Consider the following 19463-nt stretch of genomic DNA (forward strand, 5'->3'; position numbering starts at 1 on the left):
TTTATAGATAAAAAAAACAATGGCCCACAGAAATTATATACTTGCTCAAAGTCCAGCTGATTTTCTCCAGGTCTTGTTGTCAGCACCACCACCCACTCCTTCCCTCTGATTTTCAAGTTAATGCCCATTTCACTCCATCCTGCTGTAGAGCAAACCCCTTGGCTGCAGTAAGCCACAGTTGACTTGTCTGGCTCAGGACAGAGCTTGGAGATCCCAGAGCCTCCAGTTCCTAGAAATCCCATCCTGTTCCTAGAAATCCCATCCAAGTAAGGGAGAGGTGCTGGGTGGTGCTCAGAAGTCATCCCAGCACACTCAATAATTTAGTCTCTCATCACTTTGAAATTACATAATTCAAGGATGGTGGACTTAATTTATCTTTAGTGAAAGAAAAATATAATTCTATACTATAAGAGTTTTAGGGTCCTCTATAGTAATAGAATAGTTTGCTAAAACAGTTGTTTCAGACTTGCTATGTAAAAAGCACTATCGTTGGCTGAGAAAAGAAAAAGAGAGAGTGAAAGAAATGCTACTCATTGGCTAGATATGATAAGTGGTTAGATATGGAGTATTTGAAATTATTCCCCAATACAAATCTCAATCCATCTCCTATTTGTACTTAGGGAGGAGGAAAAGAAGATGGAGAGATTTTTTAAAAGGAAAGAAGAGGAAGGTAGGAGGAACATTTCAGTCTAACATGCAATTTGATTTACTTCCGTTTAACAAGATGTTGTGAAATGGTTACTATAAATATATCCATTCTGAAATCTATAGTATCCATTCAGAATGAAAAAACACCACAGAAGAATCAGTATACTCCTTCCCTCCTCCTCAGACTTAAGAAAAGTCCATCACCAGCTTTTCTTCTCACAGTTCTCCTCCTCCAGGGCCAGTAAAGCCATCTCATAATCAGTAACAGCTGATTTAAACAAGGACTCACGAAATAAAATATCTCTTCTAATATCTTCCTAGACAGAAATTCCCACATTTAGACCACAATTGTATTTAAAATTTCTTTCTATTCTACTTATTCCTAACCCACTTATATTTGAGTTTAAATATAGTATTTTAAAAAGAAAATTGCACTGGTTTTTAAATGTCTAAACATGTAACATTTTGCCAGGCTTATCAGCTACCTCTCAGTAAACTCACAAACATCAATTATGTGGTCAATTCTTTCTCCTCTTTACCAACACAGAATATCATTTCCTAGAGATTAATCATTCTTTTATCATTCAAGTTTAGAAGGTTGGGGGAAATTGCTGATGTAGTCTATAACATCTTTACATTGAATTTTTATGAGCATTCCTGATGTCATTCAGATTAAGAAAACACATGCATGAGTCATGCTGTTCAAAGATAAGCATTGTCATCCTATAAAAGGGCAGCCATTAGAGAGTAGACACAAAAACCAATAGGCAAAGAAGGTGTTTTCCTGAGGTAAAAACCATGAGAATGAAGCATCTTACCATCCTTGTGCTGTTATATCTGCCAGTCTTCGTGGCTTATCCCCTGAAGGGAGCAGCGAAGAAGAGGGAGGACTCAAACAGGGATCTTGTCCAGGTACTTGATTAATGATGTCAGCCACTGTAGTCACTGGCCAGCCCACGTGGGGAAACAAATGTGCCTGTGAAGTTTTACGACACAAACAGAATGATTTGATTGGAGGTTACTGTGTTGCCATAATTCAGCATCAGACAATAGTCAAGTGCTGGAGGTGGAAAGTCCCTTCATTGTCACAGAGAAGGAAAGAAAGGCACAGGAAGGGAATAGAATTACTCAAGGTCATACAATAAAATAGTAGCAGCAATTTGGGGGCTAAATGAAAAGGACAAATGTAAAATGCATGAACGTTACCTTGCTTTAGAATTTCTTTAGTTAAAAGAATCAAGGAGGAAGAACCTGCTCACTTTGATCTTCAAATAATGTCAGGTTATAATTTCCATATGTTACTTGTCATGTTTAAACAAAAACATTTATTCCACTTCAGTACTAAACCCCGGTCTATATTAACAAAGTGGAAAAAGGAATACCTATTCACCCAAACTCTCCACACAAGAATGACAAGGAGGATTTCTTTTTCTTTAAGAAGGCTGGGCCTGGATTTTTAACTTCAAATCCTTTGCTTGGCTAACAAACTAAATTGCAATGAATTTAAAATTTAGTATGAAGATAAAATCATTAAATGAGAGTCTTAATAAAAAATCAGATTAAATGTGATAACTACTCCTGTTTCAATAAACTGGGTAGAAAATGAAATAGACTGGGAGATTTGGGTAATGGATGAAAATAATAAGAATGACCTTAAAACTGTATTTATTTATTAGCACTATCTAGAAAACTACTACAACCTCTCAAAAGATGTGAAACTCTTTGCTAGAAGACAGGACAGTAGTCCTGTTGTCAAAAAAATCCAAGAAATGCAGAAGTTCCTGGGGTTGAAGGTCACCGGGAAGCTGAACTCCGACACTCTGGAGGTGATGCGCAAGCCCAGGTGCGGAGTTCCGGATGTCGGTCACTTCAGTACCTTTCCTGGCACGCCAAGGTGGAGGGAAACTCACCTTACCTACAGGTAACGGGTCCCAAGAGGTTTTCACAGAACACTGAGATTTTATCAATTACTATCTCAGAAGAAAATATCATCTTCCTCAAATGTTCTCTCTCATACAGGATTGTGGATTATACGCTGGATTTGCCAATAGATGCTGTTGATTCTGCCATTGAGAAAGCTGTGAAAGTCTGGGAGAAGGTGACTCCACTTACATTCTCCAGGATTTATAAAGGAGAGGCTGACATAATGATCACTTTTGCAGTTAGAGGTAAAAAGAAACAACAAACAAGCAAACAAACAAACAAGAAACATGAAATGCCTCCCTTTGGCTGGTGGTGTTTTATTGGAAAGGATTCCAAAGAGATTCCTCATCATTAAGAACAATTACCTTTCCAAGTAAAAAAACAAAAAAACAAAAAGCAAAACACCAAAAACAAAACAAAACACGTTTTCTGTCTTAGATCATGGAGACTTTTCCTATTTTGATGGACCTGGAAAGGTTTTGGCTCATGCCTACCCACCTGGGCCGGGGATTAATGGAGATGCTCACTTTGATGATGATGAACAATGGACAAAGGATACATCAGGTTAGTTATACATTTCTCAGAACGATTCTGATGCTTTTAATATTTGGAAAAGTCTTAACTAAGAATATTGAAGAAATGGATTGTTTTGGATTGCCCGATGGGTCACAGACCAGCAGAATGTAAGTATTTTTGTCTTAATTATTATGGAAAAATGTTTTCAGATGTCTAAAAAGTTTATTCTCTGTCTTGGTAAGCACAGTAATGGAAGCATCATTAAGTATTTCTTTGATGACTGTGGATCTTTTGTGACTTTAGAATCATCATTAAAAACAATTTCTCATATCAAATTGTAGCTATCCAAGAGTTAAATTTACACTAACATGTGCCCTGGATACTGCTTATATCCAACTGGGGAAATTTACCCCAATGACTTCTTTACTCTACAAAACAGAAATGAGAATTAAATTCCAGAAACTGAGGTTCCAGTTTAGGTTTATCTGGTTAAATTAATAATTTACTCTCTCTAGGTTAAAAAAAAATTTAATGGACTTTTTCTGAAGGGAAGGGCTAACCCCAAAATAAAATGTCCAAACCTTTCAGGTAGAAGAATGTTTCTCATTTCATAACTGTATAGTTTGAGAATGGCTTCCAAAGTTCTCAAACAATTGGCTAAAACAAATCCTTCTACTTCTGAAATTTAATTAGGTTTTATAATCAAAATGCAAACAGAATCCCTGTAGAGAGAACAAATATGATGTTAGTGCTGGGTAAAATTATTTGTTGTGATTGAATTAACAACTTCTTGCTCCAAAGGGACAGTCCCACAAAGTCTCAAATAACAACTTTAAAAGTAAAGTCAACTTACTTGGTATGCCAATCAGAATTACCCAATGCCTTCCAATTTCAGTATTCTGTGTTTTTTGTTTGTTTGTTTGTTTGTTTTTATTAAAAAATGTAATATGAAGAAAAAATCTGAATAGAGCTAGTGTTTGTGTGGCCAAAATCTCTTTTGTGATCAATGGTACACATGATTGGGTGTATTATGCGTTAAATCAATCTTATAGACCCAATGACATCTATCATTCTTAATATTTTTGAACCCAATGTGTGCTGAATTATCATCATGAGGCTGAAAAATTGTGCAGGCGATATTCCCATGGCAAATAACATTAGTAAGATTGTTTAAGGATTCCAGAATTGAGATGAAGAAACTGTGATTCATTTAATTTAGATTGTAACCGGCAAATGTCAGTACATTGAAACAATGTTTATCTTTACATTGACAAACGAAGAGAAATATTTATTGATGCACTAAACCAGTAGGTTCATCCCATTCCAGAATACTACAAGAAAGGGGACCTGGTCATAAAATTAATAGGCTTCTGCAGTGGAGGGGAGTACTTGGATATGGCCGCACACTTTGTCTCAAGATTGATGTCAATAATGAGCCTTGAAATACACTCCGTTTCTATTAAATATGTAATTAGTCAATTGACCAATTAACACAAAAAAAAACAAAGAAAAAAAATGCCTGTCCTTCCAAGAAGTAAATAAATGTAATACACAGCTGACATTTGTAATGTACATGTATTTAAGGAATAAATACTCTTATTTCTGATTTCTTAAATAGGGACCAATTTATTCCTCGTTGCTGCCCATGAACTTGGCCATTCCCTGGGTCTCCAGCACTCAGACAATGCTGAAGCTTTGATGTACCCAGTCTACAACCCACTCACAGACCTGGCCCGGTTCCGCCTTTCTCAAGATGATGTGAATGGCATTCAGTTCCTGTATGGTGAGTGATGCTGGAAAAATTGGGCATTGGAGCTTTGTAGGACAGCTTTAAAATGCTGCAGAAAGCATTTGCAAGCCAACTCAAAGCACTTTGAGAATGTTTGGAACGCATATAAATTGACAGAAGCCTCATGTTTCTCCTAATGTTTGCATCCTCACATCTGTTCTCTTTAGGACCTCCCGTAATTCCCCTGCTGACCCGGTGATGCCCACAGAATCTGTACCTCCTGAGACACCAGACATGTGTGATCCTACTTTGTCCTTCGATGCAATCAGCACTCTGAGGGGAGAAATCCTATTCTTTAAAGACAGGTCAGACCGGAAAATTGTATTTCCCTATCCACTTTTTTTTGATGTATAATGCTTAGAAAGGAAAACTTGACAGAGATTTTTAAATAGAAGATTTCCAGTATGCTTTAAAATCACTGACATCTGGATTTTTTATATATATATATAATTTTCTTAAATTATCCAGACCATTTTTATAGACTTACAAAGATGATTTTTGGTCACTATAATAAAAGGTCAATGAAGGCAGTGTGTTTTATCTATTTTTTTCTTTTTTATATCCCCTGAGCCTAGAATAGGCCTGGCACATGCAATGAATGTGTTGAATAAATACATTAGTAATTGTTGCATTTACACATCACAAATCATGCAACTTCTTCAAAAAGTACTGATTTATCTTTAGAAGCAGGACTGGATCTTTACCTTTGTTAACAAATGCTACTATTTAAATTAATTATTTTTAGGTAAAGTGGTATATGATTTTGGTACAATGTTAAGTCATCACCAAAAGATAAAGAATTAAAAGAAAAATCTCTCCCCCATCTTGACCTACAGAATCCCCAGTTCTCGCCGCATGTGCAGCCATTGATACCAATTTCCTCCATTTTTTTACAAAGATGTTCTATTCACATACACGCATGAATAGGTATATATTTTTCCTGCTACTTTTTTCAAAATGGGTACATAATATACACACTGTTTTACAAAATGTTAGACTAGACACTATGCTAAGTAATTAATACATTGTTAACACATTTCCTGCCATAGAGTTTATAACCCTGGATCATAGGAGAAGGCCAGTCTTGTACTAACTTTTAAATTAGCATTGATCGAAAAAAACAGAAGAATATATTCCTTTAAAAAAAGAAAAAAAAAATATATATATATATGACAATTCTAATTAATTTTTATGTATTACAGATATTTTTGGCGCAGATCCTTCTGGAATCCCAAACCTGAATTACAATTGATTTCTACATTTTGGCCCTTTCTTCCATCAAACTTAGATGCTGTATATGAGGTTCATAGCAAGGATATTGTTTTTATTTTTAAAGGTAAGTACTATGTAAATTTTTTAACTTGTTGAAATAAATTCTATTGCAATAATGTCATCAAGAAATGAATTTTCTCCATTATATTACATTTTGAATGGTGTATTACTGCAAGACTAGTGCTAATGCTTAAACAAGGTATGTGCAAAAAATATTACAAGCTTTATTTAAAATATTCAATGAATGACTGATTAAGATGGTGGAGTAGGTAAATGCTGTGCTTGCCTCCTGACATGACCACATCAAAATTATGACTAAACTACAGAAGTACCATCACAGAATTGCATGAAGCCTAGCTGAACCAAAGCCCTACAACTAAGGACATACAGAAGAAGCCACCTTGAGACTTGTAGGAGGGGCAGAGACTCTGAAGAGGCTGGTCCCATACATGTGTGTGACCATTAAAAATAGTGAGGGATCTCTCAGCTGCAGAGGTACCTCCCCCCCAGGGGACCAAGGGTCCACAATCACAAACCGGGCTCCCCAGTCCAGGGTTTCAGTGCTGCAAAGAGAAGTCCCCATAACTTCTGGCTGTGAAAACCACAGATTGTGCTGATTCAAGTATGACAGTCAGAGAAAGACAGATGCAATGTGATTTTGCTTATCTGTGGAATCTAAAGAACAAAATAAAGAAGCATACAAAACCAGAAACAAACCCATAGATACAGAGAACACTTTGATGGTTGCCAGATGGGAGGGGGGTTGGGGGTGAGTGAAAAGGGAGAAGGGATTATGATGTAGAAATTATTTTTTACACAGTAGTCATGGGGATGTAGGGAATAGCATATGGAACATAGTCAATAACATTGTAATAACTATGTACGGTGTCAGATGGCAACCAGATTAATCAAAGTGATAGATAGATGAGGGTGTTTGGGTGGCATGGTGAAAAAGGTTAAGGAATTAAAAAGTATAGTTGGTAGCTACAAAATAGTCATGGGAATGTAAAGTAAAGCATAAGGAATATAGTCAGTAATAAGGTATGTATAGTGCCTGGTGGGTACTAGACTAGTTAGGGGGCCCACTTCTTAAATTACATAAATGTTTAACCACTATGCTGTACACCTAAAGTTAATATAAAATAATATTGAATGTCAACTGTAATTGAAAATTTTAAAAAGGAGGGGAAAAAAGGTGAAGGGGAATAAGAGATTCAACTTTTCAGGTATAAAATAAATAAGTCATGGGGTTGTAATGTACAGCATAGGAAATATAGCCAGTAATATTGTGATAACATAGTATAGTGTCAGATGGTTGCTGGACTTATCATGGTGATCACTTTTTTAGGTATATAAATGTTGAACAACTATGGTGTACACCTGAAACTAATATAGTATTGTATGATAGCTATATTTTAATAAAAATGTTTTAAAAATTTAAGATAAAATAAAATATTTGATGAGACCTAAGTAAATAGATGATATTTCATATTCATGGATAGAAAAATTCAACATAGTAAAAATGCTAATTTATCTATAGATGCAAAGATGTTTCAATTCAAATGCCAAAATATTTTTCATGGAACTTGACATATCAGTTCCATAATTTATATGGAAGAGCAAAGGCCATGAATAGCCAAGATATTCCTGGAGAAGAATAAGATGAGCAGAAATGTCCTATATTATAAAGCCTCGCTAGACAAAGAAATGCAGTCAGTGCAGGGATAAATAAATTAACTAATGAAACTATTCAGGTTTGTTGGTACCTTTGTCAGACTTTTAAACTATTGTTTCCATTTATTCAAATGGTAATATGCTATTTCAGCTTCTATTATTTCTTGAGTTAATTTTGTTAACATATTTTTCTGAGAATTTGTCAACTTTGTCTTTTTTCAAATCAACTGGTATAATATTTTCAGAGTATTATTTTGTTGCCATTTTAATTATTGCTGAAGCTGTGTTCCTTTTTTAATTCCTGATATTGAATCTTTGTGTCTTTCTATCAATCTCATAGGAAAACAGGATAGTTAACAATTTTATTGGTCTCAGAGAACTACCTTTTGACTTTGTTAATCATCTATTGTATTTTGATCTTTCATTTCTTTTCTGTCCATCTTCTTATTATTTCCTTCATTTTTGTTTTTTTCATTTATTCTGTTAGTTTTTTTATAACTTAAGTTTGATACTTACCTTATTAATCTGTAGCCTTTCTTTTGTTCTAATATAAGCATTTATGCATGTAAATATTCCTTCTTCCCAGGTTTTGCTTTATCCCACAAGTTTTGATGTGTAGTATTTTTAATTTGTTCAATAAAAAAAGAGTTTTCCTTGATTCATAAGTTATTTGGAAGTATTTTTAAATGTCAAACTGTATGGGGATTTTAAAAAATATATGTATTTCTAACAAACTCATTTTCAAATGAAATGAGGATTAAGTGAAATAATGAGAAATTATCCTGGAAATTGTAAAGGGTTATATAACACTAAAGTATTGCTACTATTCATAATTTATCTCACATTTATTTATCACTTGCAATGTTCCAGGCACTGTGCTTGTTAGTGGAGGTCAAAACTAAGAAGTGCTCATATTCTAGAGACAGCAGCAGAGATGAAGCCATCACCATACCATGTGATAAGTGCTGGGATTAAGGGAAGCCAGGGTACCATGGGAGTTTAGAGGGAGAGCACTTGACCCACACCCAGGGTTCAGCAAAGATCTGAGAGAAGATGATGTTTAGTATGAGTGTCAAAGGAGACAAACTTTACTGTGGTGAGAGGATCTGTGTGTGTAGAGAGTGGAAAGCTCTTTAAGGCAGAAGAAACTGTTTAAACAAAAGTAACAGTGTATCTGGAACTTTTGTGCCAGGTACAAGTCATTCAATTCCGGTGAAGCAAGAGAGATGCACAATAGATTGGCATTTTAGATTAGCTAACCTGGTACTGATGGAGTTGGCATGGGAAAGGTGATATAACAAGTAAAATCAGAGAGCCTGATAGGATTGCATTGTGCTAATTCATTCAAATTTATGTGGATTCTTAAGGTATTCAAAAGCAACACAGATTGAACAAGGTGACTATGAGATGTACAAAAGAAAGTGTCCAGTAAGTAACTGACTTATTGCTGTGAAGCTTACGAGAGTTCCAGGTTAGAAATTTAGATTAAGAAGTCACCAGAAATTATAAGAAGTAACTAGTACTGGTCAGTATAATTTATAGATAATAAATATAAGACCCAGAAAGGCCATTGGACCAGATTTATCTACTCTTTTTTTTTTGTTCACTTATTTATTCATTCACTTATTCAGGGAATATTTATACATACCAGCTATGAACTGGGCATTGGGTTAGTAGTTGGAATTAAAACCAAGAATTCCTCTTTTTCACAATAAGTAATAAAATTATCTTTCAAACCAAAAAGGCTTCACTCAACATTTCTTGGGTGTCTTTCTTCAATAGGAAATAAATTCTGGGCCATCAAAGGAACTGAGCTGCAAGCAGGTTATCCAAGAGACATCCACACGCTGGGTCTTCCTCCAACCATAAGGAAAATTGATGCAGCTATTTCTGATGAGGAAAATAAAACCTACTTCTTTGTAGAGGACAAATACTGGAGGTAAGATGCAATAAGAATGATTTTGTATGGAGCATAAATTAGGAATATTATTTCTTTCTTTTCGGATATCCTCCACTCCCATCCTCTAACTTTCTTTAATTTTAAACTTTCTGATTATGAAGGAGAAAACTTATAGTTATTCAACCTCCTAGATATAATAAAGGGTTCTTAGAGTGCTTGATTACTGGGTCATATATCCAGACACCAAAAGACATCACGAGAGGCCAACTGAGGTCCAGACAATGGCCCTCAGATGAAGCCCATATGTGTCAGGCTGTAAAGACAAGGTCTACAGGGCAAATGTGAGAGAGAGCCAAAAGTTTATTTTTAGCCAAGTGATTTAATTCACTTTGCCTCTTATGTGTATACAGTCTTCACGCATTTGTGGCAGAGAAACATTTGGGCTGTACGAGTGTCTAGGCTTAGAAAATTGACCTCAGACATCTACATGGAATCTCTGTAAAATAGTGAGATGTCCTTGTTTCTGGAGAAAATACTATTTTATGCGCTGAGTTTTCAAGTCCAGGAAAGTCACATATTTTTGTAATCATAAAAATGTTAAACACTTCTTTATTCTAATGGAGAATTATCCAGGATTCCACACTGGAACATCATACTGATGCATGGAAGAGGGCCTCTGCACAATGTTCAGTTGTATTTCTTTCACTTGTTATAGATTTGATGAAAATAGCCAGTCCATAGAACAAGGCTTCCCCAGACTGATAGGTGATGACTTTCCAGGAGTTGAGCCAAAGGTTGATGCTGTATTACATGCATTTGGTAAGATGACACACATTTCATTGCCAATGAGGACACTTTGGGGCATTTTCTATCAAAATGATGTGGAGAATCAAAGCTACTTTCAAATCATTCGGTCTTATGTCCTTTCTACTCCAAATACCTAAAAAATTTAATTTTCTAATTTATCCAAATTGGTTTAAATTTTTTTTTTTCTTGCATAATTTCCAAGTCTCTATTCCATACCTGCACCAAAAAAAAAAAATCAGAGGATACTTCCTCACACTATAAACCCATTTACTTTCAGGTCACTATGTTGGCATAAAAATATAACCAAGTGTGAGCCAGGTTTACTAATAGCTGGTTGTCATTTTCCTCTATCTCATCCTATTGTCCCTTCTCTCTTACCCCATCCCAAAGGGACTTATCTGGCCTTTTGTTGTAGTCTGTAATTGTCTGCATTATATAATTTATGTAAATAAATAATAGCCCTCCTGTATGCTCAAAATAGGCAAAATTTGATTCCTCATTTAGTTTTGTCTAGTGGGAGTAAGAAATCTATCAAAAAGATCACAAATTAATATACAATTATTTATTATAATTTGTCATATATTTCTTATTAAAGGAATGACAGGGTGGCAAGCAAGAATAATGTTGTGGGGAGATAAGAAAGTGAAACGTATTCTTGTTCTGAAGGAATTTTGGAGGGAGCTGCGAGGGCTTGACAATCATAATGCTCATGAGGTTGATGATCTTGTTACTAAGATAACGACCGAATGTATGTGAAGTCAGAAGTGGACCTCTACTGTATTTTATCATTGGCCTAATTCTCTTGGGTCCAATTTCCTCCCAAGCTGTATTTAGGTCCTAGTGGGAGAAGAGTGGATTGAGAAGAAAGAGGAGAATAAATTAAGGTTTTTAAACATCATAGAATTTTATTAGTTCAGAATTATAATTTAATATTTTATAATATTTTAGAGCACTGGCTTTGGAATCAGACAGATGACATGGAGTGCTTCCTCCATCTTTCATTAGTGACATTACCCTGGGAAAACTGTAATATCTCCCTAATTTTCAAGTGTTTTCTCATCAGCAACACCTCACACTTTTTTTGTAAATGTAGGTGAGATAAAGCATGTAAAGCACTCAGAACAGTGCCTGGCACAGAGTAACCACTTAGTAAGTGCCATTCGTTATTATTCATTATTAGCTCACTATTATTCTGAGTTTTGCATGTTGTAAAAATGATTTATCTGAAGAATGTCTCATTATCTTCCTCATCTATATTTACAGAATTTTTCTATTTCTTCAGCGGATCATCAAAGTTTGAGTTCGACCCTAATGATCGCGTGGTGACACATATATTGAACAGTAACTACTGTTATGTTAAGTGAGATATGGAGAAGACAGATTCCTTTTAAATGAATCTAATTATTATTCACATAATTTATTGTGAGTCAAAATGGATAATTTTCCAGCATGTACAGTGGCCAAAGTAGATGATCCTTGCAGACATCTTCACATGTCATGCAGCATTTATCGGGACTGCTTCACTTGCTACTGGATTACATTGAATAGAAGTGGGAAATACCTGTGTACAATAGGCAGAGACTGTATCTCCATGGGTGTTTCATTTACTGTTTAAGAAAGATTTTTATTTTGGGCCTGTTCCTTACTTTCTACAATAAAACTTATTTTCAATACAATGACCGCACTGGACTGAGCATTTAGCAGATATTCTGCTAGTAAGTGTAGTAGGAACACATACTCCGTGGATGGGCCATATAGCTGTCCCATACCCTCTCCCCTTCTCTCCACCAGCACAGGATTTTTGTTTTTACCTCCCAAGTATTGTAAGTGTTCTTACACATCTAAGGAAGAAAAAGCTTAGTCAATTGCTGTCTTGTAGGAATGGTTCTGGACAAAATTGGGAAATAGAATTCTAGAATATTGGAGCTTAGGAACCTAGCAAATCATCTGGTCCATGTCATCGTTTGCAGGTGGGGAAACAAAACTGGCTTGAAATCCAGCCATTTCTTTTTAACCCAAATATTTCTTCAGTGGTGCTTCCTGACTGCCCTGGAAACTTAATTTATCATATCCTCCACACTGTCTCATTAAAATATTCTCTTATTACCATTTAGTACTTGGCAGTTCCTGATTGATAAGAGTTTGTGTGCACATACCAACTGTATGACATATACATATACAACACACCACTAAGTGCTTATCACCACTCGGGTGTGCTTTATACCATACCAGGTACAACATAGGAACTGGTTCATTCTTTTATTGATTCATTCAAACGACAGGCACTGTCTTGGATGCAAGGCATAGGAAAACACATTTAATACCTCGCTAAGTTTTGTCTAGTGGGAGTAAGAAATCAACCATAAAGATCACAAATTAATATATAATTATTTATTATAAAGCTGTAATTAAATGACAGAGTGAGTGGCGAGGGACAATAATGTTGTGGGGCCGGGGAACTATCTGCTAAAATTTGGTTGTTAGAAATGGCCTCTCTGGGATGATGATGATGATGATAATAATAATAATAATAATAATAATAATAATAGTAATGCATCTAAACACAATTAGCCAGGTGGATAAGTAGGAGGAGATACACCAATCTAGGAAGAGAAAATACAAAATAATGTCAAACCTCAGAGGTGAAAAAAATCTCAGCATGTCCAAGGAGCTGAAAGAAAATGGATGCCTGATTAGAGTGTTGGAGGGTGGATGTGGAATAAAAAAATATAGACAGGTAGGAAGGATCAAATCATTCAGGGTCTTTCAGATGTGTTAAAGAGCTGTGTTTTATTTTAAGCGTATTATGGGTTTGTTGAAGGAGTCTTTAAGCAGAGAAGCAACACAAGCCATTATATATTTTGAATGATTAGCTGTAGAGAATTGGAAATGATGTTGAAATCATCAATGATGTTGAAAGTTGGAAGAGGTTAATTTAAAGGACTATTACAGAGGACAAGAGGGTGGCAAAAATAGGGAGTCTCAGGGGAGATGGAGAGATATGACTCAACTTGAGATGTGTTCTAACATCATTCAGATTTAATTATAGACTAGAGTTCTGAGGGAAAGAAAGGTATTAAGGATAACTCCTGGATTTCTGGCATGAGCACCTTCTTGGATAGCAGTGGCTTTAACACAGTTGGGGGGAGATGAAGAGAAGTGAATTTGTGGGAGACGGTTAAGAGTGAGAGGAATCATGTTACATTTTAAATTTAGAAATTCCTCTGAGATAACCAAGTAAAAACATCAGTAGACCATTAGATAAAAGAGTTTGGAGCCCAAAACACAGTAAATAAAACTGTGGGAGATTGGGGGAATCACGGGAATCGATGAGGATATGTGGAGTGACTGCTACCACTTTGAGCTCAGTCCTTTACTGAGGCAGAGGGAAACAGTTCTTGATAAATTGCACACTGACTCCTAAGGCTCTCTGTGAATATCACAAACATCATTCTGTCTACATTTCACTGGTCAAAGAAAATTTACATCACCTCATCTAACACCAAGGACAAGTAAATGATATCCTGCCATATGTCTGGGAAAAGAATCAGAAATATTTAGTAGACAGTAATGATCATAACCACAAAGGGTTTTTTCTTACAAAAACAATAGTAATATTTCTTTATTTTAAATATTTACATTATATTTTTTAAACTGGAAATACATGAAAATGTCCCAAATTCTAAAAGGAAGGAAACGTTATTTATTTACTGAAAATTTTTTTCTTCCTGCCATCTCATCTCAGCAGCCCAGTTCTCTTTTCCAGAGGTAAGCAATGTACTACTTTCTACTAATTTCATGTATATGAGGTCTGAAAATTAAGTTCATAAACTTGTTGCAACGATATTGCTAACTTTTTCTGATATCAGAAGGATTATTCATTATGAATTTGTATCAACTGGACAAACAGTTCACCAAGTTTACCATTTGGAAGTGCTGAAAAGGCTGCATGAAAAAGTTAGATGACTTGAACTTTTCACCAACAATTCATGGCTCTTGCATCAAGACAACCCACCAGCTCACACGGCACTGTCTGTCAGGGAGTGTTTAGCCAGTAAACAAATAACTGTATTGGAACAACCTCCCTATTCACCTGATCTGGCCCCCAATGACTTCTTTCTTTACCGGAAGGTAAAGGAAATATTGAAAGGAAGACATCTTGATGACATTAAGGACATTAAGGGTAATTCGATGACAGCTCTGATGGCCATTCCAGAAAAAGAGTCCCAAAGTTGCTTTGAAGGGTGGACTAGGCACTGGTGTCGGTATATAGCTTCCCAAGGGGAGTACTTCAAAGGTGATCATAGTGATACTCAACAATGAGGTATGTAGCACTTTTTTTAAGATGAGTTCACGAACTTAATTGTCAGACCTCATATCGGTCCATCTATTCTATGTATTTATAAGCATGCCTGTGAAGCTTCTTTTCCCCCCACAAAGGTACATACTTTATATTCCCTTCTGTACTTCTCAGAATATCCTAGCGACTGTTCTATATCAGTAACAGAAGTTGCTGTATTCTATTAAATATCTACACAGTAATCTAGTATACGCATCTAACGTAGTATACGTAATTTATTTAACAAACACTTATTCATGCACATTTGGGCTTGTTTTCAATATTTTGCTTTTAAAATCAATAACATAATTAACATCTTTTTACATATGTCTTTTCACAGTTGTGAGTGTATGTGCTGAAAAACTCTAGCACTTAATAAAAGAGCTGGAAAAGCATCTCATTGATTTGGTGAGATGAAGGACATGGACAATCCCAACAATGGCAACACACATGGAGAGATGGCGTCAGAAATATAACCAAATATTCCTTAGGACTATTTTGGTAGATTGACTTAATAAAGGGAATGCATTAGTTCACCAACTAACGAGAAAAGTCTCAGGGCAGTTTTCCGTTGCATTTTAATATTTCCTCTGCTGTTCTTTTGGCCCTGCACTTAGAATGACAACTTCTTTTGGGGTGGATTTCTTCGTGATGGCTCGGTAATTTCAGTCATTACATTTCATCAATATTTTATTTCTATCTACCAAATGTCCTCTGATTGAGTTCTCTTTGTCCATGGACCACAATGAGTCTGTCACAGTGAAAAGGAGAGCAGGAGGACCATGACTGGCTTAGATCCCTTAAAGCAGAGCTGTGCTTAATCCCACACCCATCATGTTCTTTAGTGGGAGAAGAAAGAACAGACGCCGAGGCAGCAACATCAATGATTTCCACCAAGACAGACCATGAGTTCTCTGAGAAAGTATAAAGTGAGCACAGACAATCTTAGGAAAATGTTAGTGAAGAAAGTGCTCACAAAAGTTTTATTTCTTATGTTTCCAGGCTAGATTAGTGGTAATAATGAATGCCTTTATTTGGTTGAGGGTAGGGGTAAGGGGTGGGGAAAAATACTTCAATTTATAGACTCTGTACAGGATGCTTATACATGCAATTCATTTAGTTTCCATAATAACCATGATAAATATTATCATCTTTTAATTGCAGAATTTAAGCTCAAAGGATAAACTTTCCCATGATTAGCAACTGGTGAACCGTCACACTACTGTATGTCCTGACTCTACTCCAGAACTCTCTTAACTTCAAAGATCTCGCTCTTTTTGAGGCTAGGTTAACAGATCATAAATCAACATAATGCAGCTTAACTTTGTCTCCATTATATTCTAGTTAATGTCTTTGCTTTTAAGGACAAAAAAATTGTTGAGATTGTGGTTCTTTGAAACTGCTGGGTTATCTCCACCAAGATGTTTCTGATTCTACAGACCTCCATGTATTAATATAAAAATGGCTGAGGATAGAGTTAAGACAAAAATAGATCGTGACTCCGAATCTTGACACTGATTCAGGATTTACCCTCAGAACTGATGGAAAATTATTGAGTTCATGACATATTTTGCATGTTTGGAGATGTTAGACTCAACAATATTAAGTTGAATCATTTAGATTCCTGAAGATAGAAGAAATCTGACTCATAGGCTGACTCTATTATTTCCTCAGCCTTATGTGACCTTTCCAGATCTGTTGTTTCTTCAGCATTCCCTGGTGCAGATAACAGCACCACCTTCTTTCATCTTTGTCTTGAAATCACAATCAACTTTGACTTCTTATTTTGCTCATAAGACACATTCCCTCAGTTGCCATATCATGTGAATTCTGCCTGCCATGTCTAGAGAGGGCAAAATAAAGGGCTTCAGCAGGAGAGTGTACAGGAGGAGGCAACCATGAGAAATGTTACTCAATCTTTGTAAGTTTCTAACTATATGTCTGTGCACACATTGTTCCCACGCTCACCAATCTTTACCTTCTCCTTTACCTACAGAAAACAAATCATCTCTCAAAGCCTGGATCATTTTCGACCTTATCCATGATATTCTCTCACATAAAATCAACCTCTGACACAGCTCTGACAAGCCTTGGAACCAATTTTGCCATGACTTCTTAGAGCAAGAAACTATTCCAGATGCAGGTGCCAATGAAGAGATTTAAACCAATCTCTTCATTGGCAAAACAAATATCAAGCAAATGAGGTTTGATGATCCCAGTAGGTGAGATCCCAGAGGAGATCCCAATAGGTGAGAGAAATACTGAGAACAATCTGAGATAAGCAATGCTGGGAAATCCAGCTAGAGAGGCAGGCAGAGAGCACTTGGGAGGTTAGATACCACTAGTAAGCAGGGTGCCAATTCCTAGTTAAAAACAAAGCTCCAAATCACGAGGCAAGGCTGGGAGTTAGGATAACATAAATATGAGAAGACAAATCATAACTGGCCTAGTATCAGAACATGAAACTCTGAGAGAAACTAAGACTATAAGTTACCCAGTCTGAAGCCAAGAACCAACTATTAAACAGGTTTGGCCTCCCACATTAGAACAAGACTGATGGTGAATTGGGGAGGATTCCCAGAAAGAGGTTCAGTGGATGTTTTAGTAATTCCTACCTCTAGTCAATTTTGGTTCAATCAATTGGAAGAAGTATGACTGCACCTGCAGGAAGGGATTAAGTTGTTCTAGCTTTGGGGAAATAAAGAAAGTTGAGGTTGCGAACAGGCATAGACTGGTGTGGTAATGAGACAGGAAAGAAAGTAAGTAAATATTACCTGAGGGAGCTTGGAAGTGGATTTTCCCCCAGTCAAGCCTCCAGATGATGCCTTGAGATTTTATTCAGATACCTGTGGCTGGATGCTCAACACACAGAAACTGAAATAATATATGTGGGTTGTTCTAATCCACTAAGCTTGTGGTAATTTTAAATCTGTAATACATACCTCACAGAATGAGTTATGTGGCATCACAGACACATAATATTTAACCAGATAATTCAGGTCAAAATCCAGTTCTGCTAAAGAAGTTCTGAAAGCAGAAATGTCTCAACTCCTTTAGGAGCTCGTAATCTATCAGTGATACTCTTGACATAGAGAGTCTTAAGACTGATTTTGTCTAGCGTGAGCTCTAAGAAAAAATGTTGAAGTGGAGAAAATTGGCCATTGATGCCCTCATTTTATTTGAGATATCTTTCTCTTTCTGTATTTTACTCACCTGTGTATCCAAGTGGCACTATTACACAGCATTTGCAGTCATTAATGAAATTATGACAACAAGTCTTATGTGTTTGAGTCATAAATGTCTGTTTCTTGCTATCGAGAAGAATTGGGGTAATGTGTTAAATATGCTTGCAAGAGACAGAAATAATAGAGTAAGAGCAAAACACACACACACACATGGTGGGGCGGGGGGAGAAAAAGAAGGGGAGACAAAGAGAAGGGAAAATGTAACATGGTGACAGGGAGAACACGTGTGGGCAAGAGTGTGTGAACTACATTTGAAATGCAGGACGATGATCCAAGTATGAGCAGACCTAAGATGAAATCTGTGTGTTGGTAGAGGGGGAAAGTGAGTGAAAAAAGAAAAGGATCAAGGTGATATAATGCAAGACTACATTAGGAAGTCACACTGGTCCAGGACACCTAGGAAGCAACATGGAGATAAGGAAGGGGAGAGTAGCCTGGAGAGCAGTTTCATCCTAAACCCTGAGGTGAGACAGAAAACCTGTAAGAACTGTCTTTATGCCCCAAAGACCAGGAGCAGAGAGAGTTCAAGCTGGTCTGCCTAAGAAGCAAGCCCTGACTGCTCTCCAAGTGGAGACACAGGTGCTTGCATGAAGTAGATTCCTGGAGGTTGGATGGCAGTTGTACCTCCTCAACTCCTTCATTCTTTGATTAATTCACTCATTTAACAGATATTCAGTGAGGGCTACTGTATAGTAAGCAATATTTTAGGGATATGGGACAGAGAGCTTTACAGACACAGCTCCGCTCTTCCAGAGCTTATTTTCTCCAGAGGGAGACAAAGTAGTCAGCAGTCTATGTGATACGATGATGTGGTCACACAACAGCCTAGACGTCTGTCCCCCCATGCCTTTCCCTAGGAAAGGAAGGATTTGTGGAACTGTGCCTCTCTGGGATTGAGTTTGTTACACCTTGTGTCTCTCCGCCTGGTCTTCAGATGAAGGGTTTGCAGTCAAAGACGGGTAAGATTTCTCATGGGAGAAACAACCTGACACCCCCCCCCCCCCATGAGCTGTATGAAGATTGATGAAAGAGGCTTTGTCATTCCTTCCCCCTGCTTGAGAAAAGCTGCTGCTGACTCTTGCCTCTCCCTCTCACCTAATTGAGAGGATCATTAGAGCGATAAGATCAAGCTCTTTCTGCTCAGCTCAAGGCATTGTTTTACCTTGAGAGGCTCCCCCCCCCCACCCTCAGGGAGGTACATACCAAACCTTAGTCATCATGGGACTGGATGCCTCGGCTGTTTTGAGACAGATAATTGGATTTTGAAATCATTTTTTCTATGTGGTGTAAGTTTCACAGACCATGCCTTAAATCTTTAAATCCTTAAATCTTGTGACTTCTTTGTCTGTA

At 36.7% G+C, this 19463-nt stretch overlaps 1 protein-coding gene across 1 annotated transcript; it reads left to right on the top strand.

Moving 5' to 3' along the window:
• The first annotated feature begins 1452 nt into the window (after positions 1-1452).
• Positions 1453-11945, top strand: LOC109437749 (stromelysin-2-like). The gene is made up of 10 exons (XM_074337071.2): positions 1453-1560; positions 2325-2569; positions 2668-2816; positions 3010-3135; positions 4706-4874; positions 5044-5181; positions 6079-6212; positions 9605-9761; positions 10438-10541; positions 11793-11945. Exons 1-10 carry the CDS (start codon positions 1453-1455, stop codon positions 11891-11893), a joined length of 1431 nt encoding a protein of 476 aa, XP_074193172.2. The 3' UTR covers positions 11894-11945.
• The last annotated feature ends 7518 nt before the right edge of the window (positions 11946-19463 follow it).

This window comes from Rhinolophus sinicus, chromosome 14, assembly GCF_057876585.1.
Source record: "Rhinolophus sinicus isolate RSI-liver-muscle chromosome 14, RSI-T2T, whole genome shotgun sequence".
NCBI classification, from domain to species: Eukaryota; Metazoa; Chordata; class Mammalia; order Chiroptera; family Rhinolophidae; genus Rhinolophus; species Rhinolophus sinicus.

What these genes read in the sequence shown, in the direction of transcription:
- LOC109437749 (XM_074337071.2), top strand. Translation starts at nt 1,453, where the DNA reads ATGAAGCATCTTACCATCCTTGTGCTGTTATATCTGCCAGTCTTCGTG. An exon ending in ATGGACAAAGGATACATCAG is followed by an intron (nt 3,136 to 4,705) that starts GTTAGTTATACA and finishes TTTCTTAAATAG; the next exon opens with GGACCAATTTATTCCTCGTT. An exon ending in TATTGTTTTTATTTTTAAAG is followed by an intron (nt 6,213 to 9,604) that starts GTAAGTACTATG and finishes TTTCTTCAATAG; the next exon opens with GAAATAAATTCTGGGCCATC.